The sequence below is a fragment of the Gadus morhua genome, chromosome 9, assembly GCF_902167405.1.
Source record: "Gadus morhua chromosome 9, gadMor3.0, whole genome shotgun sequence".
NCBI lineage: Eukaryota > Metazoa > Chordata > Actinopteri > Gadiformes > Gadidae > Gadus > Gadus morhua.
In genome coordinates, this window is record NC_044056.1 from 7,588,798 (window position 1) to 7,615,126 (window position 26,329).

General features: G+C 44.5%; 1 protein-coding gene across 4 annotated transcripts in view; it reads right to left on the bottom strand.

Moving 5' to 3' along the window:
* Window positions 1–17,388: 17,388 nt before the first annotated feature.
* The window catches only part of cntn1a (contactin 1a), a 70,328-nt gene continuing 61,387 nt past the window's right edge, over window positions 17,389–26,329 (bottom strand). For all 4 annotated transcript variants that reach the window (XM_030366044.1, XM_030366046.1, XM_030366047.1 and 1 more), the window contains exons 19-24: window positions 25,087–25,321; window positions 23,709–23,812; window positions 22,909–23,098; window positions 22,197–22,309; window positions 21,291–21,444; window positions 17,389–19,851 (exon numbers count right to left, since the gene is read on the bottom strand). In XM_030366044.1, coding sequence (XP_030221904.1) covers window positions 19,775–19,851; window positions 21,291–21,444; window positions 22,197–22,309; window positions 22,909–23,098; window positions 23,709–23,812; window positions 25,087–25,321 — 873 coding nt within the window. In that variant the 3' untranslated portion in view covers window positions 17,389–19,774. The remainder of the gene's footprint in view (window positions 19,852–21,290; window positions 21,445–22,196; window positions 22,310–22,908; window positions 23,099–23,708; window positions 23,813–25,086; window positions 25,322–26,329) is intronic.

A 26,329-nucleotide genomic window follows, 5' to 3' on the forward strand; every position in this document is an offset into this window, starting at 1 on the left:
AAGCCCTTAACCCCCATGTCTTTGTCCAGAATTAGTAAGATAGGTGGAGGCATAGGCTCTCATTGGAATCACGCCTTAAACTACAACCACGGCTGTGACTGGGCTTATGACACCAGCTTTGAATCCAGACATTTCACAGAATACTCCCAGTAACTTGAAGAGAGTAAAAAGGATTAATATCAGAGAACCCTAGACTTTGGCCTTTGAACACTTGATTTGGATTCAACACAGCAAGTTGGCTGGTATGTGAAGAAAAGACCCGGTCTTACATCAGATGTTTGAACATCAAATGAGAAGCACACCTTGATATATGCCCTGCAGACAATGACGGCAAACATGGCCAGGCATTAGAGTTGTTGTATGGAAGCCACCATAGGTAATGCATCTTTACAAAGGATTATTTTAAAACTAGTGGTCAACTCCAATGAAACATTGGCATCAACACTATTGTATCATTAAAAAAAGGCAGCAAATACATTGCTTGTGGGTCGTCAATGTTTAGAACCTTTCCACACCGCTAGTTTTGAGCTATTTTCAGACAACAACCATACACAGGTAAAAAGGAGCTAACCTCACTCAAATTCCAAACATGCCTCCCAGACTTTCCCAAAGCAAGGGTATATCTGCCACGCTCCCTCCCCTCCAGTACCATCTATCCACTGGTTCAAGGTATGGAAATGTATGACAAATAGCCCGAGAGTGGCCCAGACAGCCGCCATCCATCAGTGTAATGACAGGAGTGAGTCCCCCTCCACTCTACTGTCACCCCAACCCCCCCCACACACACACACACACACCCCCCTCTGCCCTCACCTCCAGCTCCACCTCCGCACCGAACGCGTGAATGAAGACGGTCCGATGTAGGCTCGGATCCGCGTCCAGCTAAGGCCTACGCCGAGAGTGCATCAATCACCAGGTGATTCAACAGCCCCTGACGGATTCAAAAGCCCTCCCCTATACACACTGCCACTCACACGTCGCTGACACACCGGCTCACCCCGGGCGGACCCTCTGTATCTACTCCCCCCCCGGAACGCCAAGCCAAGCCCGCCCACCCACCTTATAGTAGCGCCCAAACACGCCAGCTCCCCTACGTCTCAGCCCGGTGTAAACATTGCGGTTGACGGTTACCACCGCCGACGACTGGCGGACAGAGCTGGACTGCGGCGCGCACGTTCATCAGAACCATTTGTTGACTTTCTCAACGCAACCCCCCCCCCCCCGGACACCTTCATTCCTGGGGGGGCATGGGCTGAGGAGGTGGGTGGGCGTCGGGGAGCCTGTAGGGAGAGGGGAGGTGAGGGGGAGGGGACAGTTTTGGGTGGGTGAACGTCTCCTGGAAGCCATCATGGCACGGTTCCTGGAGGGCCTCCCGGGAAGGTAGGCGGGCGGTGCCAAGCGTCTGATTTATCACCAGCCCCGCTAATGTACCACCAGGCTGTCTGGTGCTCTCCTGTTTGGGGGGCCCCCACGCCCCGATAGAAGCCTGCTTTAGTACCATCGGCGCTGGCATCGGGGAGCAGCAGGAGGAGGAGGAGGTGGGGGTGGTGGTGGTGGTGGTGGAGGGGGAGGCCGTCTGTATTATTCATAAGATCACCCACATCATGAGGTCCCTGAGCCCAACCTGGGGGATCCATTTACGCAGAGTGCACCAAACGCAGATCCGATTTATCGCCTCAACAAGTACGAGCGCACGCGCGTCTGTAGCTGAGACAGAGAGATACTTAAACCCACTAAAGCAGCCCGGAGAAAAAATAAAAGATGGTCAAAACAGAGGGGGGTGGGGGGGGGGGGGGGGCGGGGGGGGGGGGAGAGGAAGAAAGGAAGAAGGAGGGGAAAAAAACATTTCCACAAGCTTGGTAACAAAACGAATAAATCAGGAAGCCGCTTCCTTCCACACGAACACAGACCCCACCGCCCGGAGCCGCGGGCCGGGGCGATAGCATATCACCTAGCTCCTCAATAAAACCGCATGCCACTGCCAGAGTGTCCAATAAAGTCATCATTTCTTCACTGACATCCTTATCACCGCCAGTCCATGAATCACACGAGCCGCGACGCACAGAGCCATCGGGTGAACAACAAATAACAACCGGACCAAAAATAAACCGACAGCGCCTTTACCCACCGGGACCGGCCCGGCCAATTACAAAGGCCGGAGCAAGAAATATGTAGGAAAGAAGAAAAGGGGGAACCGGCACAGGGATGGAAATACTCACTTTGTGTGGGGCCGGTGTCGCCCGGTGTTTTTTTTCGGATGCCAGAAGGCAGGGATTGTTTTGGCAGGTGTTGTGTAAGGGTTTTGTACTTGTAGGTACGATGTTATGTTCATGTTGATCTTGTCACATGCACAAACAACCACTGATCCTCCCTCTGCCCCCTCTTTCCCTCCTCTTGCTCTCTCTCTCACCCACTGAAACACATGTGCACACACACTCACCCTCACTCGAACACACACACACACACACAAACAAACAGCCCTACTCACTCACCCTCACTCGAACATACTAATATGCACATAGACACACACACACACACAGACAAACACAGACACTCAAATACACACACACACAAACATACACACACACATACAGCCCTACTCACTCACCCTCACTTGAACATACTAATATGCACATAGACACACACACACAGACACTCAAATACACACACACACACACCCCTACTCACCGTCACTTAAACACACTAACCTACACACACACACGCAAACACACACACACACACACACACCGTCCCTCAAACACACGCGTGCACACATACCCACTACAGAACTCCACACCTCAAACCCCTCTCTCATCAGTGAAGTGCACATGTGTGAGCGTGCACTCCACTAATGAGAGAAGGATTTGAGGTGTGTAGTTTAGTGCAGGTGTGTGAGCACGCCGCCAGGACTGTATGTGAGTATGCTGTCGCGCAAGTGTGTGTGTATGTGCGGCCTTGCACATGAGCGAGCATGCAGCCGTGCATGAGTGTCAGTGTGCGGTCGTACACGTGTGTGTGTGTGTGTGTGTGTGGTAGTGCATGTATGTCTATTGATCTGCCGGTGTGGCAGACCACCATGGTCATTTGCCGTGATGAGGAAAGACAATCAGGGCCAAATCATCTCTGGTGTTCATTGGGCGACCAGAGAGAAAGAGAGAGAGAGGGGGGGGGGGGGAGGGAGAGAGAGAGAGGTGACTAGTCAATCAGGAGAGTGAGTCTATTGAAAGTTAATCAACAGCTTCTGCTGCAGGCTGGCTAAATGGAGGATCAACAACTGAGCTTGTCTTTGAGGTGAGGTTTGCTATTTCCTGTTCGACCTGGCCTGTGGGAGTAGTAGCAGTTAAAACAACTGACACGCATCCTGATTGTGGTGGTTTGTGTGTTTCGTATATGCGTTGGTGTGTGTATGTGTATGAGTGACGTTGTGCGTACGCGCTTGTGTTGTCCAAGAGCGAGACATATGGAAAAGGCAGGTCGAGGAAGCGGGCAGCCTGGTGAGATCATGTTGTGTGTGTCTACACAACATGATCCTATATACACTCCGTACGATCAGCGCGCCATGATCGACCTCGTTCGTACAGGAAACTTCCTTAACAAGCAGTTATTAGTACAGAGCTCTGGCTGACTGGACAAACTCCTGATTCAACTCTACTTTTGTGTTGTTTCTGTGAGGCTGCTCGACTCAGCGGGTCGGGCATGGCTATAAGATCAAGGATTTCTGTCAACAAACACGTACAGCAGGAGACGGAGTGAGTATGGCTTTTAGATGATTCATACAGAGGGAAGGGGGGGGGCAGGGGGTGAGAGGAGAAGGATGAGCTGGAACAGTGTGCTGCATTACCAACAAAACGCTTTGAAGTGGAGGAGAGATGGAGCTCCTGTATGAAGGGAGTCCTGTGCAGACTTAAAAAATGCGAGGAGAGGAATTCAGGGACCGGGAGACGCAGACGGAGCAGACTCAGACTGAAGCTCTGTGATCTAATGATGTACTGTGCTGCTAATGCAGGGCCCAGGGGTGTATTTGATGTTATTATATTTTGATGACACCATCATCAGAGTTCAAAAAAAGAAAGAATTTAGGAGGGTGTGAGAGCAGACTGGGTTGAGGGGGGTAAATAGAGAACAGAATGCAGTTATAAATGATGATATATCCCTCATTGTCCCTCAAGTTTTCTTTTTAAAACACAATCATGGAGGAACAATGTGAGAACAAGCGTAGGAAAAGGATGAATGAAATTGAAAAAAATAATAACTGTCCGAATTATTTAGCTAAATATCTTTAACGACCACACCGGCTAGACAGTGTTGCGGGCGTCCTGGGCACTGGAGATTTCATAGTGTGTGTGTTTTCTGCCACCTGCTGGACAACCTCCGCCATCGCACCCATTCCGCGTGGCTGCCCTCTTATGTTTCCACCCGTTAAAAGCCACTGAGCCCTAACGGTGATTGGAGAGTTGCATGATATTCTGCAACAGCTGTGGTCTAAAAGAGGGACACACACACCCATACAATCAGCTACCTTGCATAATGACCAGTTAGTGGGAAATGAGGCAATCAACACCACGGTATATGAGCATCACATTGCAACCACACACAAGCGCACACACACACACACACACACACACACACACACACAACCGACCCACATAAGCAATGGTAGCAATGGTTTATGGTACATTTGACTTTATGGACTTTTATATAAACTAATACTGCATAAACCAGCATTCAGAGTTTGGGATTCCTTATGAGCAAACCGACAATTATCAAAAAAGTGAATGTGAAAGTCTTTAACTCAATAAAACATAATTGATATCCGCTTCTGGTGTTTTAAAAGCATCATGATCAAAACACTCAATTAGTTATATCCGTAACCCAGCAGCAATTCAAATTAAATATTCACACTCCGTTCCTCTGGAAGCCCATTAGGTTCATTAAAAACACATCCATCAAAGTACCCCCGAAACCCTCAACGCACCAGAGAGTTCAGGGCAGTCCTATTCGGATGCAGTGAACAACAGGCACTTATCCAGTCGCAGGACATTACCTCCCAGGTCACAAGACAGACCAATCTGCTCTTCATTGGGTTTTTAGTAAACATTAATCTCCCAGAGTTCTAGTTGCCAACTTTTTAAAGTTCCCTTGTTTGAATTGGGAGGCCTTCCTCCAGATACAAACCCTGAAAAGCGTTTTCACACCCAGTCGGACAGGGATCTGCTCTTGGCTTTTCGTACATGAGGGCACCTGTTTGAGAACAGGTCTATTGTTAACGTGTTTCATAATGCGAACTGTCTGCACTTACACAGGAAATACATATTTCCTGTTTCCTTAGGATCAATAAAATCCTGCCAGCCTGGGCATAGGATCCTTTCTGCACAATTGCCTACAGCATCATATTAAGTGTATATTTAAGGCATCATTAACATCATATATAAGTCTTCCAGATAGTGAACAATGTTTAATAGAGGTCATCAAATGTAAAAAATCCATCCAGGCAATAAAAGTTGGCTGGCAATAAAGTCGACTCATTTCAACGTCCACATCTGTTCACCTCCATTATGTTGAGTATTTTGCATTTGTGTGGAGGCTTTTGCATTTGTGTTTTTACCGTAAATTCGGATGTGTTTTCATATTTTCACAAAGCGTTTTGGATATGCAGTTCTTTCAACACGACGCTGTCGCTGTAGATTCCCAGCTGTCACCACATCACAGAAACCGTATAACCAAAGCTGCATGAGTTTGTGATACAGAACATCAACAGCCTGTTGCAGGGTATTCCAGCCTGGAGCTTCACCACTGATATTTAAACTAGCAGTGCCAGTGCCAGCCCAACATCTCTCATCAGTTTTACTGCGCAGTAGATTGACGAGGATATAACTCCCCACCATGTATCATGTTAAAGGTTAAACGGTCAGCAACAGTATGTTATATATTTAATTTGTTACCGTCAGAAAGGAAGAAAAATCGGATGCAAATCATCAGTTATAGAACTGTAATGCAACTAATATAAGAACTTGTATGGGTACTTAGTATCGGCAAGTACTTCTACTTACAATTGGGTGTTAGGGTTCACGCACACACACACACACACACACACACACACAAACATACACACAACATAAGGTTCTACAAAAACGTGGTATCGTTGCATCCCTATGATAAACGACATCATCCACATGACAAAGGCTGATCCCCCTCCTCAACGCTTCCCTAGTGCCTCCAAGTCCCTCGCCTTACAGAACCTCTGAGCTGACCGGCAGCCTCTGGTGCTGCATCATTCAGCCCTAATCCTCCTGTCTGCAGCCAGCACTCGACATGAGTCGGACACACGTGCGCACTCCGGGGACAGCAGGGGGCCAGGCTCGGTGGAGGGTCTTTATGGTTGGGTTTCTTGGGATAAGAGGCTCTGTCTTTATGGAAAATGTCAAAGGTGGTGATGCTCAGCTTTATTGGAAAAAAGACCCATGATGAAGAAATAAGCGTTTTCGCACACGAGGGATTCATCTGAACGAAATGTCAGGATTTAACTCTTGTTTATGTACTGCTGCAGTCACACGCTGTGGCTCTCCGTGTGTGTGTGTGTGTGTGAGTGAGTGAGTGAGTGAGTGAGGCTTGGTAGAAGGACAATATCATGGCACAGCGGAATAAACACACATCACAGTCCGCCCACACCACATCTTAACCTCAAGGTACTTCTACAGCGGGCGGCACTGACAGCACAGCTGCAGCCACAGGTTGGTGTGTGTGTGTGTGTGTGTGTGTGTCTGTGTGTGTGTGTGTGTGTGTGTGTGTGTGTGTGTGTGTGTGTGTGTGTGACCCTGTGTCTGTGGGTGTATCCGTGTGGTGTGTGCCCTGCTGACTCAGGGACCACACTTTAATCTACTTGTTGCAGCTGTTTGGTTGAACCACATGTTTATCGAGGCTACAGAAGAAATCAGCAGATCCACATTTGAGTTCAAAAGCAGCCGGGTCACCGCCGGCCGCCCGCCCTCCTGCGGTGGAGGAACTGCGGGGGCCGGGAGCCCGCCGCGGGGATGGAGCTGTCATCAAGGCCCGGCCACGGGGATCCCGGCGTGGGGTGTGTTCGGTTAGATGAGGGCCTGTGTGTTTGGTGCAAGGGAGAGGGCGGGGGGGCGGTGATTCTGCCACACACGCAATCAGGGACAATAAGGACTACCGGTGTGTGTGTGTGTGTGTGTGTGTGTGTGTGTGTGTGTGTGTGTGTGTGTGTGTGTGTGTGTGTGTGTGTGTGTGTGTGTGTGTGTGTGTGTGTGTGTGTGTGTGTGTGTGTGTGTGTGTGTGTGTGTGTACACATGTGAGAGTAATCACTCCAAAGAGTGAGGTCAACCACCACGAGAAACAACATCAGGGACCAGGGACCTCACCAAGTCATCAATGATGCCCATGAGGACCTTTTTGCTCAGTTCCCCACGAAAGCATCTACTGCAGATGTTCATGTCCTCAGGAGACCCAGCCTTCTGAGGACATGCCTCCAGCTAGAGCAGAGTAGAGGTGGTGTGTGTGTGTGTGTGTGTGTGTGTGTGTGTGTGTGTGTGTGTGTGTGTGTGTGTGTGTGTGTGTGTGTGTGTGTGTGTGTGTGTGTGTGTGTGTGTGTGTGTGTGTGTGTTCAATCACTCAAGTCCATGATCCTAAACACCAACAGTATAGAATAGGTATATGTAAATATCTGTTGATAAAAGATGAAAAATCGCTCATCTGAGTTACAATACAATCTACCACTGACCCACTCTTAAGTTCAGAACAAAAACTAAACCCCCGAGGAAATGAGGGGCTGGACACACACAGCTCAAGTAGTTGGACACACAAACACAAACACTCACACACACACGTACACACGTGGCTCAAGGAGTTGGACACCCACACACAAAAGGAGTTGGCTAACCGGCCAGCTGCACAGCTTAATGCTAAGCAGGTGTTTTGCGTGAATGATTGCAGCCACGAATTAACCTCTTCATTTATGCGAAAAAACATCACTTAAGAAACTTCAGGAAGTCATTACTGACATATGTATGAGCCCGGTTTATTTATGTTCCTATCAAGAGCTATGCTGTGTAAATTCCTTTCCAACCTCACACTGGCCGGGCGAGCCAAGTCCTTAAATCCACGTTCTGAAAGAGCCTTTTCAGCAGGTAGCAAACCAGAATTACCCAGAATGCTTCTCTTTGTACAATCTTGGTGGTCCTCAAGTCTTGTGGAACAGATGTTAGATTTTCACACCCCCTGCTTAAAAAAACAGAACCTTGAATCAGTTCAGCCGTGATCACACGCACACGCGCACAAGCACACACACACAGCCCTGTGTGTTTACACTGTGTGCAGGTACGGTCCACATTAATACCTCTGGAATCAAACACTAATCTCAACAGCTGTCAGCTAATGTCGGACCGCAAGCCCCACTGCCTTTGAATAATATGTTGTGAGCCAAACCGAAAGGGCACAGGAAACATATTGCACATTCCTCCAACTTAATGAATTCTCTTAGCATCAAGGCATTACAAGCCAGGAGTAAGTTAAGAGTAAATTAGACATCAAATAGGTGTAATTTAGGAAAAGGGCCACCATTTAAACCAAAACAGGTTGCTAACAGGTCATCGTGTTTCTCCTTCCATAGTGTATGCGGGCGGGAGTGCAGTAATGAGCCTCTTTATTAACCAACATTTTTTTAAATAAGTATAGGTGATGCCCAGGCCAACTGAAAAATGACATATTTAATGATAAATATGTAATATTGACTTGCGTCATATGTTGTCTTTGCCAGCAAATGGTGTTATAGACAAACCCAATAGAGCAGAGAGGCAAACGGTACCCAAAATATATCCAGTTAGTTCAAGGGCATGGAAAGGAAAAAAAGATTTCAACACACCATGTTGAGACTGGGACCACCAGAGAGATTATTTTCCATTGTTAAACCACATAAATGACATATTTGTGTAGTAGAACTATAACGTAATAAGGCATGACCCAGTCGCTTCGCAAAGCTGGGAGAGCATTAACATCGAGCTCACGGAAGGATATTGAATATTAAGGCAGACTCCATATAAGTAGGAATAAGTATGGAATCACACGTCGATGTCAAACAAAGTTGAGGAGTACTATATATGTATTGACTTCACACTTCTCCCCGTACACACAGTAGGTACGATAAACGGTTGTTTATCAATAATAATTGCCTGATTGCACACACTTTCCTCGGATCTGCTAATAAAGGAAAAAACACAAAGACAAGATCCAATCAGCAAACATGAAGGCAGAGGTTGTAAATCTCTCTTTTCTCTGGTCTCAAACCAATCTTCCCCCATCGTCTTTTGTTATGGAGCCCAAACCAAACAGCCCACGCTTCCCATTCTCGGCAGTCAGTCACACAAGATTGAATTTTGATGAAACCGATACCCCCCTACCCTTGTCTCTGCTGCTCCATCCATTAGAGAAGTGGAGCAGCACACAGACAGCTACAGTGAGCTCCGTCTCAGACAGGGGCAAAGGCCTGTATGTTCCTCATGTCAAACCCAACTTTCTCTGGGAGAGGAGATGGTGCAATGGGTGAGCAACTTCACTGCTCCTAGCCCTAGAACTAATTCATGGACTGGAAAAGCAGAAAGGACGATTAAACATTTATTTTTCACTTATGAATTCATCCTAAGGATGCACTGCTATATTTCCATTTCTCGGCTGATATCGATATTCATAAGCTCCAGAAGCTTATCTCTTGGATCATTTGAAGGCCTACGTTCATATTTGTTGCAGTGTCGAATAACTAGATTGTTGCATGAACATTGCAAATTACTTTCGCCGTTCAGCTTTACACTTTGACATGGCATTGGCATGCTTGGCTGAGTCTTGATTAGCATGTGTCACAGCATTGACAATGACTCAATCAACCACCTGTGCATCTGCGCAGGGATTAGTGCTGAAGGACAATAGTTAGCCTCTGGAATTAGCCGCTATGGGCATCGTTCACCCGGCCAAAATCTCAACCATTGAAGTGTTGCAATTTTAAAAGCCAAAACGTAACTAAATCCACTGATTTGACATGTCTTCTAACCAGCAAGGCAAGAGAACACCCTACCTCTTAAACAACTCTATTCAGAGTCCTCGATAAGCCACTCTGTTTCGTTACCGCCAAAGGAAAGCCCAGCTCCCTCGTATAAATGAACTCCCACTCCCACCAACCTCCAAAGAAAAACCACCTCACCTTGTTTGATGAACCTCCCCACGGTGTAGTAAAGTCTATTTGGGCAGTAAAAGCCGGCAACAACAGCGAGAGAACTATTATAAAGGCATCAGTGTGGCGTTGTTCAGCCTAGAGTTGACGTCTGGAAATAGACTGCGCTGTGTTTTGGTAACAGGGAACAAAACCACTTTCATCATCAATCATGAGGAAACCTATCCCACTCCCAGCATGCAGTGGGAAATTATACATACTGCATGTGACCGTTGGCTTAATTAAGGCCATTTCATCTCACCCATGGTTTGAACTAAACACCATGTTGCAGATGGTCAGAAATAATAATAGCACACCCATAGATTTACACATATTACATTTGACAGGGGGATACATAATTCAGATCTTTCCATAATGATTCACTACAGTAGACAAATAACAGTACAGTACACATCAACCCCAACGGACAAATCGCCTCTGTGTTACTTTCAAGCAGTTCTTACTTTCACAAACAGGTTTCTCCAAAAATCCTACAGCTTATAAATGAATAATGTTTATAGCCAGAACTATCTGGAAAAGTTCTTTGCACTACTTATTTAAATATTGCACGTTAGTCAATGTTAAAGATGGTTTTACGTTTTCTGTCCACACTGCTGCCAACATTGCAAGCCCAATACCGGCAAACATTTTATGAGCAAGGGTTAAAAGTGAAAAATGGTACGCTGCCAAACCGACTCCCACTATTCTCCAAAGAGCGTATAGTGGACAAAACTATGGACAAAAACACAAGAAAAACAAGGTGGGCACTGCTGGCCTTCCCCTCCCTGCTTTGTGTCGGGTTGTGCTTTGATACCAGGCGATTCAGAGGAAGTGGGTGGGCCTTGTCCCCTGAATGACCAGGATGGGTGAGACTGGTATGACCACGTGCTAACGTTTATTAAAAATGGTGTAATTAGCATGTTAATGCTGTTACCTAAAAAGCAGTGTGCTTATTATAGGTTTGAGAGATGCTGGTGGCATTGTGATCAGGATTTACAACATAATTGTTCTGAGTAAAGAAAGGACATTCATATTCAGGTCACACGAACACAGTCCAAACACTGCAGGCTAAATAACAAGCCAACACAGTGAGCAGTGCAATTACTTTCCATTACTATCCGTAAACTTGTGTCACAGATATTGCCCTCAATCAATAATATAAAACATGAACATGGAACGTAAAACCCATATTTGTCTAGTAGGGGATGTGTCTGTAAAGCATATTTCGCCCATTACCATCTTTCAGCAATTAAGCATGAATCACTACAGTGTTGCGTGGGAGGTATTCCGACATTAATAACATAATAGCTAACAGGAATGTTAATACTTATAATTGCAATGTAGGGAACTTTCAAAAATCGAAAGGCGCCGACTGCTTCCGTCCACAACAGATACTTTGGAGATGTGAGGTACTGAGGTAGAGGTCTGAAACGCCGGCACGATGTCAGGTACACATGATGTTTGTCCTACCTTAGGCATTTCTTCTCGCTTCTCCGTCTCTTCTGCACACACTGTCCTCTCACGGGATATCCTCGTGTCACCCTGTGAAACCAGTACAGAGATGAGTGACTCAGAGAAAGGGAGAAGGGAGACTCAATCAACTAACCAAACAGAAAAACTGTCCATGACTAAACTCATGGTTAGTTATGGTAAATACCCTATAAATAAAAAACAAATATTATGAAAGTAAGATCTAAGCGTTTGTGTCATGATACAATTTGCTTGCTCTAATAGAAAATATAGAAAAAAATGTGTATCAATATTTTCTGTTTTATTATAATAATTAATATTCTTTGAAAAAAACTAAGTGGTTCCTCTCACCTTGTAAAACCCAATCACCTGATCAGCAATGCTGTTTATATTCAGCATGTATTGGTGCAGTTTTTGCTGATACTTGAGTGCAGCGAGCTGTGCTTCGCCCTGTAGAGATGACACCTGGGCCAGCAGAAACTGCTCTCTTCTGCCCCACCTTAACCTCGCCATCCGGGATTCATGCTGCAAAGTTGCGCTCCTCCGTTCAATGTTATTTGAATGCAGTCGAAGTGCCGCCAAACAAGAGTGGTTTCCTTGAAGGGACAGTAAAAGCCCACATCCCTTTCCGCAAATATAGCGATCTCGCTGATCACCGTCTTGTTCAGCTTGAGAATCCATCACAGCGGAGCGCAAAACTTGACAGATGATTTCTTCCCGGGAAATTGGTCACTCTGCGCACATGCTTTCTTATGTCGATCAGCCAATAGCGGAGGTTTGTATGCTATTTAAAAAAGGCAACCCCAAAAAAGCTGAAACAAGTTTTCAAACTTGCTGTTGCTCGGTCTAACCCAGGCGGAGAGATGAAATGATAATCTGGGTAGGTTGAGCTTAATGAGCCGGCCAGAGGAAACTTTCCTCCCATGCGTACGTGAATGCGCTCACAAGCGCGCCCCGCTCCCTGAAGTCGCCACTGCGGTTCTACAATAAACAAATCGGGTATGTTGTTTTAAAGTCAATAAATAGAAGCATAACTTTTTTAGATTAGATAGATAAACGCAACTACCTTGAAAACATGAGCCTCTTTTATGGATTCAAGCTGATCACGGGATACTCGCCGCTGGAGGTCGCTGTTTCTCTCTATAGGTTCAGTGATATAGCCTCTCAAATGTTTATTGTGTAGCCTATTAGTGATTCAATGTTAATATTTTTGGGGAAGCATTCCGATCACCAATAAGTCCTGAATATAATATATACTAGAATACTTATAAAAATATTTAAATCTCATGAACACTTGAATGACATAATACTGGCTGGGCATCTCAGGTGGGCTTCATTTTTCTGCCTATGGAAAGCAGAACGTGTATAATGTGCGGTCTGATCATTTTGTGATAATCATGCTATTCCACTCCCCAGGAGCCTAACAATGTCTTAAACAGTTACGTAATGGGTGTAAGAAAGATTAAGGCATTTTGTAAACATTGATTATAGTAAAAGGTTAGTGCAATTTGATGTTTTATAGAAGTTGAAACATTTATACCAGCAATGTAGCACTTCAATACAGTTGAAAGGAGTTCACTGTAAACAGATGCTTATGCATTAGACATGGAGCCTGGATAATGTAGTTATTGTACAGCCGGAAATCACTTGGGGACCCCCCTTAGAGTATTACAAAACATTGTGTCCAGTGTTTTGTGATTTTATGTCAGTGAATGGGAGGAATAAGATTAAAAGACTAAAGGCAGATGGTTTGATCCAATCCCTGCAGAATCCGAATGGCCAACAATCCCATCTGTGACTTCATTCAAACATCCAGTAGGTTGGCCCTCTCAGAGCATTTGGGAAAAGGTCCAACTATAGAACCTGTTGAAAAAATGTTTTGAGCGAAAAACAAAATAGACATTTGCCGAAGTACGTAAACACTATAATTCCTGTCAGTCACCACTGCCCTTAACGCAAGTTTCCGAGTACTGCACCGTTAAAAGATGCTTTAGCTGAAAGCTAGCGTCTTTAATGTCAGCAAGGAGGAAACTAATGGGGTGTGGGAATGATTCAGGGTCCACTCCATATTGCTTTGGGATGAGGCCAGTTTTTGACGAGAACCGACGTGGGAATTCCCTTAGAAACGAGGTCTGTTCAGGACTTCCTTTATTTGTGCCATTGTTTAAGCCTTGCACTTTCATGTCCAGTGAAAGACATTTAATAATGTTCAAGTTTTGATGGTCACTTGAGTGTTAATTCTAGATGCAATATTTTAGTATTGCCTCAGATTTTATATTAAAAAAAACACCCAATGAACGGTGATGACAATAGTCTACCCCACCCACCAGGCTGCTTCTACAGCCAATTTGAGTCTAGCTGCAGTTCCAAGTATCCAAGAAAATTACTTCTTCCCTTCTCCCCTCAATGCCGAATCTTCAATAGTAGTGAAGATTCAAGTGTTGAAAATAACTTTCCCTCTACATTTGATCAATGTGATCATGTGAATGATGCTTCAATTGGTTAGAAATTAGATGGCCTTTTTCTCATACTGAGGCCGGCACATTGAACCAGAACACCCAGAGAATTGCCCTCAAATAGCTGACGGATGGCCCAGAGATTACTAAAAAATTACAGCTCTTAAAATCTGACATCACCTTTAATTCATTTGGAGTGCCACCCTTTGGGCTGCTTTTCAAGTTCATATTCTGCCAACAGTACCGACATTGTATTGATATAAACTCTTACTGGAAAGAAAAACCAGAAAAATGACGACTAACAATCTTATAAAAATTGTTTATTTATGAAGCAACAAGTATTAAATGTCATCTCTGAAGCCTTTGAGGTTTGACACTCAAAACCCCCAAGTGGACACAAGAAGCTTGTGGAAAGACCAAGGGAAAGGTTGGGTTTTGAGGAAACGCATGCTCCGTAGAAGTGAAAGACACCGGACAGTAGACAGGAGTAGATCAACTTGCTTCTGTCCTTATGCACTGGAGTGTTTGAATGAAAAAAAAAAAGGCAAGTCAGCATCACACCGTAAACACTTCAGTCATTTTAATCATGACCCCCCTTTAAGAGATGGCCGTCAATATTCATAACCCTTGACTGGTACTGGAATTTAACTTTTACTTCTAAAAAAAATAAAATCTCTAATTACAAATAAATACCAATACTTTTCACAAATGGATATTTATTCATTCATTTTGCTTAAAGGTGGACGTTTCCTGGAGTGACAGCCGGTTTGCCGTCATACAAACATCAATGCCAGACCATCCAGATGAGCTGCCACCTAGGGAACTATACACAAGATGTGAACGTACACTTCATTGAACAGCTCTGCTAGATGGATGCAACTAGAATTGATTCAGTCATCTCAAATTTAGCCGTTATATTTCTAGGATCAGCAACACTGAGCTGCCCCTGAAGTAAAGACACTAGTCTTACCTAGCAATTGTCACTGCTTGGGACATGTTTCTATGCATGTCTGTACTGTACAAACAACATAGTATTTCCTTTTCATCTGAAAAATGTACTTAGTGTTAGTCACCAAGTATTCTCTGCTAAATGTAAAAGTAAGGCGTCTTGACCGGTTTGTATTCAAGCATTTAGAATTCTTAATTAAAATAGTAACATAATTTAAATAGATATCTCACCAATATGAAAGCCAGCATGAGTAACTTCTGGCAAGATGGTTTGGTTAACGTCAAGGAACCTTGCGGTCTAATCATCAAGTTCTTCAGTTATCCCTAAAGTGGTAAACTTTAAGTGCCACTGTGACCGATTATACAATCTTTCAATGGACTATGCAAAATTGATCAAATTGATTATACTAAAGCTGCAGCATCTGGCAGTGAAAATGTTCAGGGTTGCCAGGCCCAACTTTACAAACCAGCACGTATGCGCCAACAATAAATTACAAGTGCAACGTTGACAGCACAATTGCTCTGGAACAACAAAGGAACTGCCAAACTACTGGTGCAAAGCTCCCCAGGCAACCAGTTCTAGTAGAGCAAAACATCTACCGAAAAGTTGCGTTGGAACAAGCTAGTTAAACAACTTTCCCCCAAACCAATGAACCAACTTGTAGAAAGGACCTTGCTAGAATAGAGGCCCAACATCACAGCAATGTAGCGTCAAAGGAAAACGCATCGCACAAACGCAACACGATGATGCAGACATACAACTGCAAGCAGCATTAATGACAGCAAACATATTTTAAATTTGTAATAGTTTGAAGTAGTGTGTGCAAGTGCATGAATAATCAGATACTGACCAGGCATATTATAATTACACATTTTAGCATGACAACAGCCTACCAAGCCTAAACCAACCAAACCAACCAATTAGTCTTCAGACTTCAAAAGGATCAAGTGAAGTTAAAATAGAACAAGTCGTTTACTCCCACTTATTTCGGTCTAACCTGCTAACGAGCAATTCCAATTAAGCCATGGCAATGGTGAGCTCGCCGGTCACCAGTAGACTGTCCCCGGTCTAGACACAGGGCGTCGCACACTCTACCTTCTCCCTGACAGGTGATTTTCGCCATAGCTGCTAAATTTGGACCCGTTGTTACGCCGAATTCTGCGACCCACCGAAAAGTGCGACCCCAGAGGGTGCTGTTATACATTTTCTGCAACATGCACGTGTGCATTATAACAAAAACATAAATAAAACGTAAGATCTCCCCCCACCGTTGGGTCTCTTTTCTTGCATTAACATTAATTCTAAACAGCATTTTACACAGTAGCCTATTAATAGGAAATGCTCAAAGGTAAATCAGCGTAATTGAACACTGACTTTAGCTTTCTATGGGTAAAGAAGCAACGGTGAAGGACCGTACTAAACGTCCTATCCTAGTTACGACGGGGCATTCCTAGTGTAGTCAATAACGTCGGTGATATATGGGGGGGCAGCGGGCCCCCCCATATAAGTCAGTCGGTCAGCTGGTGCAACACATTCAATAAAATACATCACTATACACAAAAGCTATAATCTGCTAGCTGCTATAACATGCATTCAAAGTTAACGGGAAAGAACAGGGAAAGGCCTACTGTACGCAGCACACTGAAGCTGCTGAAGCAGTTGAAGCTAAACAACTTAAAACTACCGGTAGGCCTACCTCATGAAATAAAAATGGGGTTACTCACTGCAGGGCTCTTATCGAAGCACCCGGTGGGAGGCCAGGGTTGATTTTTGTTGTTCAGGCAAAATACAAAGAAGAAACCTGAGGATAATTTTACAGACTTGGAAAGAATGAAAATTATGTGTACAAACGGGAGCTTCACAGTCCGGCAAAAAGTAAACCAAAATCCACGTGTGCCATAATATAGAGGTGAGTTGGTTGACAATTGGGGAACTTAATTAAGGCCTGATGAGCAACACGTTGTGGTTGGCTGGGAGAGGAGTTCAAGAAGAGAAGGAGTCATCCTTTAGCAGTGCTGCTTAACATGTACAATTTTTTGACATGGGAGTTATTGAGATGAAACAAAGACGTAGGTGGCCATCTCGAATAAATATATAATTTAGAATGTTGTTTTTTTTTTAAATGTCTAATGGTTATATTAACACAACAATCTGCTGCTAGGGGTGCTTTTGGAAAAGAAAGTTGAGGTAGTCTGAAAATGTGTTGAATAGCAACAATATTTCGAAGTTGGAATCAATGATTATATGAACAAAAGCATTTTCAAGCAGCCCAATAAAAAGACAATAGTCACATGTAAGAGTTAACTACACTTTTTTATTTGTTGCTTTTAAATCCAGCCGATCAGAGTCCAGTTCCTTCTACCTCAACCATCGATAACAAGTAAAGCGCGTCAACAGCGGTCAACAGCCAATCGCACGACACCAAGACCCAGTGGTTTCATTCATTCCCCCTAACAAATCATTTGCATTGAATTGCAGGATGTTTTCTTTTGAGTGAGTCATTTCACTTGGCCTCAAAGACAACTCAAAGACTCAAGGCGTGAATATGTCTAGCTTTAATTAGGCAGCCAACACACACATCATCCTCATCATCTCCACTGAGGACCGCCAACCCCTGGGGAGGAAATATAATCATGTATATAATGTAAAGCCATCGGAGGGTTCAGAAGAGACCGGTCGATTCCCCCTGCAAAGTATAAAAACCCACCGCTGTAGTAGTTACTAATTTTGTTTTTCCGACGTTCATGCATGATAGAATGTATGGTTCTGAGTTGCCGCTTTCTCCAAAATACGTCTTACGTTCAAGGCATTCATGCATTCGCGCAGCTGGTCGGATGCTTGGATGTTGCATGGGTGGGGCGGGCCGCGGGGGGGGGGGCAGGAGAAAAGCACTTGGTGGTGGATGTGGATATAGTTACGATGATAAGCTTGGCTAGCGTCAGTCACAAAATCATGAATCTGTACGCGGTAGTAGTAGTAATCATAATAATCATAGTAATCATAATAGTAAACGCTGCATTTCTTTTCTCTGCACACTTAGTTCATCAACCTCTGGGAAATGAGATACCTCGAAAGAAAAACCTCTCACGTTTCAGGGACAAACAAATATTGAAAAAAACCCACATAAGAAAACAAATTTGACGATTATATATACAGACATACTGTATGTATAATCCATATATATACAATCGAATTTCTTATCAAATCATATATATATATATATATATATATATATATATATAATGAGCTGTTCAGATGGCCACGCTCATTTGGACTAACAAATTATTAAGGTTTACGTTTGCGCAGCGTCTAGGAATGGCTTGCTCGTCCATCTTCAGTCTGCGCACAGACCGATTACGAAGAAAAAAACAAGAAAGCACGTAAGATTAGGAGCTAGGCAAGTTGGGTCGTTAGAAAACATAAAGTAGCCATCGACGTAGCAGACATTGCACGATTACTGAATGAGGTGTCCATCACTGTTGAAGGTGATACTTGAACATAGCCATGGAGGAAAACCTAAATGATGGAACAAATACTAACAGTAAATGAAAATGCCTACATTCTTTACAAAGCACCAGATGGTACCATTGGTACCAAGGTCAAAATGACACAGTCAAGACAAAAGCATTTCTAAATCCACACACCTCACTGTGTAACACTTTGCCATATCAGATTGGAATAAGGGTAGGCAGGCCTGCGAAGCATTTTAGATACACAAGTATTCAACATTGGATCAAGATGGCCACTGTCACAGCCTTTCAGACAGGGTTCGTAACTGTTTTTCTGACACATTATCCGGTTAATTATAGGGTCCATCCATTTGCTTTACATTCAACTGTGGAATTGTTCTGCCGTCACCATTGTTTTGGAAGTGATTGAGAATCCTTTAATTTTACAATTTGCAATGATCTGCAATAGGAGATAAATTCGATCGAGTATGTATCATTGCACAGATAACACCAATAGCACATTCAAATGTAAATTATTGCATATATTACATTACCATGGCTTTCTTTTTACTATGATGCTAAATGTTATTTGCTTGGACTGTAACTCTGTAATGGAGGATGTGCTTGTTTCTAAAAGACAATAAAAAAAGTAAGTATTCTGCGCCGCAGTATTATAACCACAAAGACAATTTCATAAACGTGTACACTTATCGTTCACAACTATCTACCTGTTAGCTTATAATATGGAATGCATTACCGGAGAGGCTATCCAAAACGTCAACGCATCGGAAATTCCGACAAATCACATTTATCGACATTTTTTCATCTGTTTAATAATAGAAAATGAAAATAACTGCTTCATTACTCCGAGGGACGGCCACTCACGTTCACCATCCGTTTTAAGAGGAGCACATTGTGAAAGATAAGAGTCATCGTTTACATAAGGCATATTGAACAAGTTGACAGAACACCGTTATTGAAACTCCACCCAAGATGCTTTGTAGATAGTAAATAAGGGATGTCTTTGCCCATGTCCAATTCGTGTCAAACTTTCTTATTTTTTGTATCCCACAAACATATTCCGTAGCGGGTGGACAGTTGGAATATGTTGGGTTTTTTTTGGTTGCGGGGATGGAACCAAAAACATTGTGGAAAGAGTTCATGTCCTCATACACTGTCAACATCACAGAGTCCCCTTCACAGGAAGTGAAGACATGAGGTGCCACTACATTCAAAAGTCCAGGCAGAGGAGCGCCACCAGCAGTAGGGACAGCAGGCCCAGAGAGCGGGCAGCCATTACACCTTCACCTGGGGACACACAGAGAATGTTGCTCACGTCAATTGGCATCGTAAGAGTGACTTGTTACGTAAAGGTTAACGTCGTTTTTTTTGTATGAACTCTTATTTCCATTTAGTAATTTAGCAGTTGGTTTGATCTAAAGCAGCTTACAGTGATTTCAGGCACAGGTCGTTAAAGAGGAGGAAGTTGTTTCAGCAAAAATCCATTCAAGCAAGCTGCAGACATCGGGGAATGAGCCCAGAATCTTCCTGCTGGGCGTCGGAATATCCTAGCCACCACAATATCCTTCGCCATAAAACTAAATAAATAAAAAGGTGGCTTATTTGAATACGCACTACAAACTAGCTGCCATCGATCAAACCTAAGCCATAAATGATAATGTCTCCCCCCCCCCCCCCCCCTGTCTCTGAGGAAAACGCCCCTCCTTCCTAAACGGTCAGCCATTTGTCAAAGCCAAGTCATTTGTCAGTGGCTCGCTTTTATAATCCTCTGCAGCTTAATTTCCAGAGCCAGAGACGTCAAGCTGTCAGGTGTGCCTGGGTCCAACGATAAAGGGATAAGAGAGTCCGCAGGGGTGGCCAGGGGGATGGGTGCTGATCAAGATCCATTACGGAGGCTTAGGGACGCCCACCCGTTCACCCATTTGACCCCCAGCAGCACATGGTCCATTGGGGGCAAGAAGGAAGACAAGACGGGGCTTTGGTCAGGAACCTAAGACTCCACAATCGTACCGTCCTCTCTCGAAACATAAGCCTTCCCAATTGTGAGGGCTTTGTCGTAGTGGCTACTGGGGGCGCCACTGACAGTAACAAATGATTCATAGCCCCCCTCGTCCGTCCTCAGCTAAACCCACTGTAATCCTTCTGGTGAAGGGCAGGCCTGGGATACCCAGTCACACCCGCTGCCTCGCAACTGTGGGTTTGTAGTGGGGCCAGCTCCCAACTCAGATGCTTTCCCATTGAAATCAAACATTTCAATTTGGAGTGAAGGGGATATTTCACAACATATCATAGGAATTTTTTATCATAATTTATATTGCACTGAATATGGATCCAAATAGAATAATTGTAGGTAGATGGACAAAGCTAGGAAAAAGGGAACTCCCTTTGCCTTCAAGTTAGGGTAAGCAAAATTGCACAAACCCACCAGATTAGGCTCAATTTTATTTAATTTGGGCTGCAACAACAATAGATAACAGATTCTTTCTTTCCATTTTTGGAGAATTTTGTTTATTGAATGCAGTCGGGATGTCAATAGACACGTCAAATATGATGAAAAATGCATCTCAAATTAATTACCCAGCCTAGCTTTAAGAAAAAAAGCATCCTAAGCGCATGATGCAGGCCATGTGCTTATCAGCTCTCAGGAAATCCCAGTGGTTTTCCAAAGTGTCAATCCAACACATGACCGATATTAAGCATCGTTCTCATCTCCAGCCCATAATTACCTATGATATGAATCTGTGACACGGCCCCGTCCCCTCCGTCGCTGTGGGCCCGCACCTCCACCACAATGCCCTCCTTGGGCAGGGGTAGGTCTATAGACTTCTTGAAGGTGGTGTACAAAGTGGTGGCGCCTTGGCCCTGCGTTCTGTACAGGACCTATGGACACACAAAGCGCACACACACGGTACACAGTGTGTGTGAATAACAACCAAGCATGGTTTGAGACAGTGGCGGACTCAGACTGTTTGAAGGGCAGTGGCGAAAAAATAAAAAGGGCACATTCTGGACAACATTCTGGACACCAGCGGACACAGAGGTTATTCTAACTTGATGGTGTTTTGTTCCCCCAACGGAGCCATAAAGGCAGCGCTGCCTGGAAGGTCCTATCCCCTAAACCTTAGCAAGCGCTGCCTTGAAGGTCCCATTGGGGGCACTTGTTACATCTCCATGTAGAACTTAAAAGAATATTTGGGCTCATAATTTAAACGGGGGGTGTGGGGGTTCTCCCCCAGAAAATTGTTTGCTTCAAAGACACCGTTTCCCCTTATTCTAGCGACTTTATAAACACCAAAATGAGTTGTTCACATCATTCTGCACTTTCACATTTTAGCCAAAGAAAGGAGGATGCCTTACTGCTTTCATCTTTACTAACATTTAAGTAAAAATTAGACTGGAGACAATTCAATGTGCAGCGAACATACAGTCTTTGACCGCTGACAGCCAGCTACGGAAACATTTAAGGACGTTTTTTTCTTCATGTTGAGGTGATAGCTGACCATTATCGTCTCTCTTGCATGAAATGACCTACACTTGAATGATCTTGAACGCTCAAAAAACGCCCCCCCCCCCCCCCCCCCGAGTCCGCCACTGGTTTGAGAAGACACCGGTAGGTACAAAAGATCGCTCACCTTGTAAAAGTTGACGGCGGACTCGTTGACGAGGGGCTCCACCTGCTCCCACTGGATGTTCACCTGCTGACCCTTGAACTTCTTACCGGTGATTCTGGGACCTTTACTGGGAGCTGGCAGGACGCAATGAGGCATAAGACCGGGACAGAGTCAATCACAATGGAGTATGGTAAGGTATAGTATAGCAGAGAATAATGAGGTATATAGAAGAGTATGGTAAGGTTTATTAGAATATGATAAGGTATAGTGAAGCAGAGAATCGTGATGTATAGAAGAGTATGGTAAGGTATAGTATAGTTGAATATGGTAAGGTATAGTTGAGTATGGTATGGTATAGTAGAGTGGTAAAGTACAGTAGTGTATGATAAGGTATAGTAGAGCCTGGTAAGGTATAGTATAGCAGAGAATTGTGATGTTTTGTAGAGTATGGTAAGGTATAGTAAGGAATAGTATAGAAGAGTATGGAAAGGTATAGTAGAGTATGGTAAGGTATGGTAGAGTTTGGTAAAGTATATTAGAGTACTGTAAGGTATAGTATAGTTGAATATCATGAGGTAAAGTACAGTATGGTAAAGTATAGTACAGTAAAGTGTAGTACAGTAGAGTAGAGGCAATGTATGGGATAGTCTTGTATGGTGAGGCTGATAGAGTAGAGGTCAGGTGAGGTGGAATGGTCACGTAAAGTAATGTAGAAATCACCCAGGTAACCTACGGGCTTTATTTGTGTTTATTTCCACTGGTTCACTGGGGGGCCCGTATCCGGCGACGTTGTACGCCCGGACCTCAATGAAGTAGAGCGTGTCGGGTTTCAGCCCGTCTAGCCGGGTCTGGTTCTCTCTGCTGGACACCGCCGTGTCCTTGGTCTCCTGCCCGCTGTCTTCCCCTTTCCTCCAGTACTTTATCTGGAGCACACACAGAGGTCCCATGGCAGTGGGAGAGGACAATGGGCATCGGTTTGTGATTTGGATTCAGTGTTGATGCGAATGCCTACAATGTTACTTTAGTGACCCCCATTACGTTATTGGTAATGAATTTAAACCATTGATAATTAATGTATATTTTTGATATGGATTTCTTTATCAGTAATAAGGAAGCTGATTATGGATCAATCATTTAGGGAGGGGTGAGATTAAATCCATTTTTCTCCTACTCACGCCTTTTTGAACAGGTAGAACTAGTGCTAGGCAGTTTATTTTCATTTGTGTTTTTATTCTAACTGTCCACTTGTTTCAGCATTTTATTTTATTGTTTATTATTGCTCATTTCGTCTTTTTCTTTACTTGTTAGAAAAAAAAAAATAGTTCAATTCAATTCATTTTTGCGTTCATATTTTGAACATTCTTTCTGTAAAGACATAGATACTATACACCAGTTTAACTACTAGCTGCCACCTACTACTACAGGCTTGTCCAAGTTTAAAACTGGTAAAGAAATCCAGTTTTAAACTTGGATTTCTTTACCAAGTTTAAAACTCGTCCAGCAGGTGAGGGTGTGGGGTTACGGCTGACCCACCTGGTATCCAGCTACGTTCTCCTGCTGGACTGGATCCCACCCCACTACGGCGTCCGTGGCATAGAGAGGTCGGCCTACCACGTTGGTTGGGGCCTCGCTCGGAGCTGTGGAGGCAAAGAAAAACACATACGGTAAATTTACATTTCATATTACGTCCTCTCATTGTCATTTCCCATTTTGGGCTTTTATCCACCACACACCGACGGCGGGGTCACCCAGACCGGTGTTCTTGCTCAGACCATCTCCAAACTCAGCTCGGAGGAGCCGGTGATCAAACTAGCAACCTTCAGGTTATAAGACAACCCACTCTACATACTGAGGTACGCCAACCCTTTTTACTACCCATTTACTACATACCAATACTACTGAGTCGACTAGCATTCACTATTATCCGAAGTGACTTTTCCATGCTTTACATTTTTTGGACTGTTTAAATTCGGCACATGTCATTTACGGGCAGCTACACTGTATTTTACACAGTATGTGATACACATAGATATTTTACGCATCGACAGAAATAACCAACATTCCCATGGGTTTTACCATAAGAACCGGGCATCCCCCCGTCAAGCCGAGTGTGTAGCCTCTGCCGGGGTGCGGACATGTTATCGCCACTAGTCTGTCAGTGGAGCTTAATAAGTGGGCTAAATGCTTTGCATCCTTGGGTGAATGATCAGCTTTCTGGTACAGGCTACAAAGATCACGCTAATCCCCCCCCCCCCCACCCCCCCCACCACCACCACCACCACTGAGGGGCACGCGGGAGATAGAGCGACCGAGAGAGCGAGCGGGAGGGCGAGGGAGAAGGGACGACAGGTTTTCCATTTACGGGTATTAAAATTCCACACGTCTACTCACACATGTACTGTGATGAAGCGCAACCGACTGCAGAGCAGAGCCCGGGCTGTGATAATAAGGTGACACTGACAGAACGAAATGGCAGAGTGTTGAAATATTACAACCCGAGAGTAGCCCTCATGGTGGTAAATCCCCCTCACCATCACCATCAACTCAAATTTGCCCCCCCTAGCTTGTACGAGCTACGAGCTACATGCTACGAGCTACACGCTAAAAGCTACAAGCTACGAGTTACAAGCTAACAGCTACAAGCTACCAGCAATATGCTACGAGCCACACGCTACAAGCTACGAGTTACAAGCTACCCGCTACAAGCTACCAGCAACATGCTACAAGCTACGAGCCACAAGCTACGTGCTACGAGCCACGAGCCACCAGCTACAAGCTACCAGCTACAAGCTACCATCTACAAGCCATGAGCCCAAGCTAGGAGCTACGAGCTATGAACCCAAGCTACAAGCTACTAGCTACGAGCTACAAGCTAAGAGCTACAAGCCTCTTGGCGGGCTGCGTCGTTTACCTTCTGGTGCGGAGAAGACCGAGGCCAGGCGACTGTAGGGGCCCTCTCCGTGGTGATTGTAGGCTTTGACCTTCACGTCGAACTCGGTGTAGGGCGGGATGGTGGCGTCCTTGTGGGTGTAGCGCCGCTCCAGCGGATCGGACACTGTCACCTTCCGCCACTCCGTGCCGTTGCGAGGCTTGAAGGCGATGATGTAGCCAAAGTTATCGCCGTAGTAGTACTGCGGTTTCACAGGCTGAAAAGGGACACATTGGTCAGAACCAGGTGACAGGGAAAAGACAAATACAAGTTGGTTCACTGCGAAAGGGTGTGAGGAAATAGAGTCGAGGAAAATGTAATGAACATTTAAAAGAGATTTTAGACACATTTGAGACTATCCCACTGATAGGCAATGTCATACGCATTTTTAACTGCTCAAAAGGGGAAAGGACATATATTGATTCATTAAGTGGTCAATGAAAGCATACATCAAATGAAAGAGCCATCCTTTTCACTCTCATCTTAAACTGTAGTCAACCTCACTCACTGATTTCCCATCTGGGATGTACTGCTTACTTTGTATAACTGGAATCAAACTGCTTCAGTACATCAATCTTCCCATCGATTCAACCTGTAACATTATATCATCTGCATCTCTTTCAAAGAGTGTTCCTAGGGGATGATACTTCATCATCCTCCAATGGCTATTTAGTGAAGTTATGAGACTCTGCAGGGTGGGAAGCCTGTCCATCTCTCTCCGTGCCTCATCGCCTGTGTGCGTGTGTTAGCGTTTCATCATCTGACCATATGTTCAGGACAAATGTGCCTGCGTCAGCTCCTCTCTACCCTCCAAACACACTCGGCCGCCAGCTGCTGCTGTTAGAATGAGCCGCATCGCTGCCAAGCACAGGGTATACGGTGCGACGGAATGAGCGTTCTATCAGAGAGATGCACAGGTCAAAGGATAAGACGATCATAGTGCGATCAATCAGCTGCCCATGGTGCATTTCAGCTTTGACACATCGGGTTAGTCAGCGTCTATAAAGGTGAGGCAGAGATGAAATAGTTGTTGGTCTCATGGAGATACTTTGCTGTTGACCCCATAATTGATTTAAAAGTTACGGAAATGGCCATGTAAGAACCAGCTAACGAATAGGTTGCTCTTAGCATCAGCCTTCAGCTGAAGACCAGCATGGCTAACTTCTGGGTACTGTTGGCTAAATAGAAATTTGCAAAGGTCAAACCAAAAGAGAAAAAAGTGAGA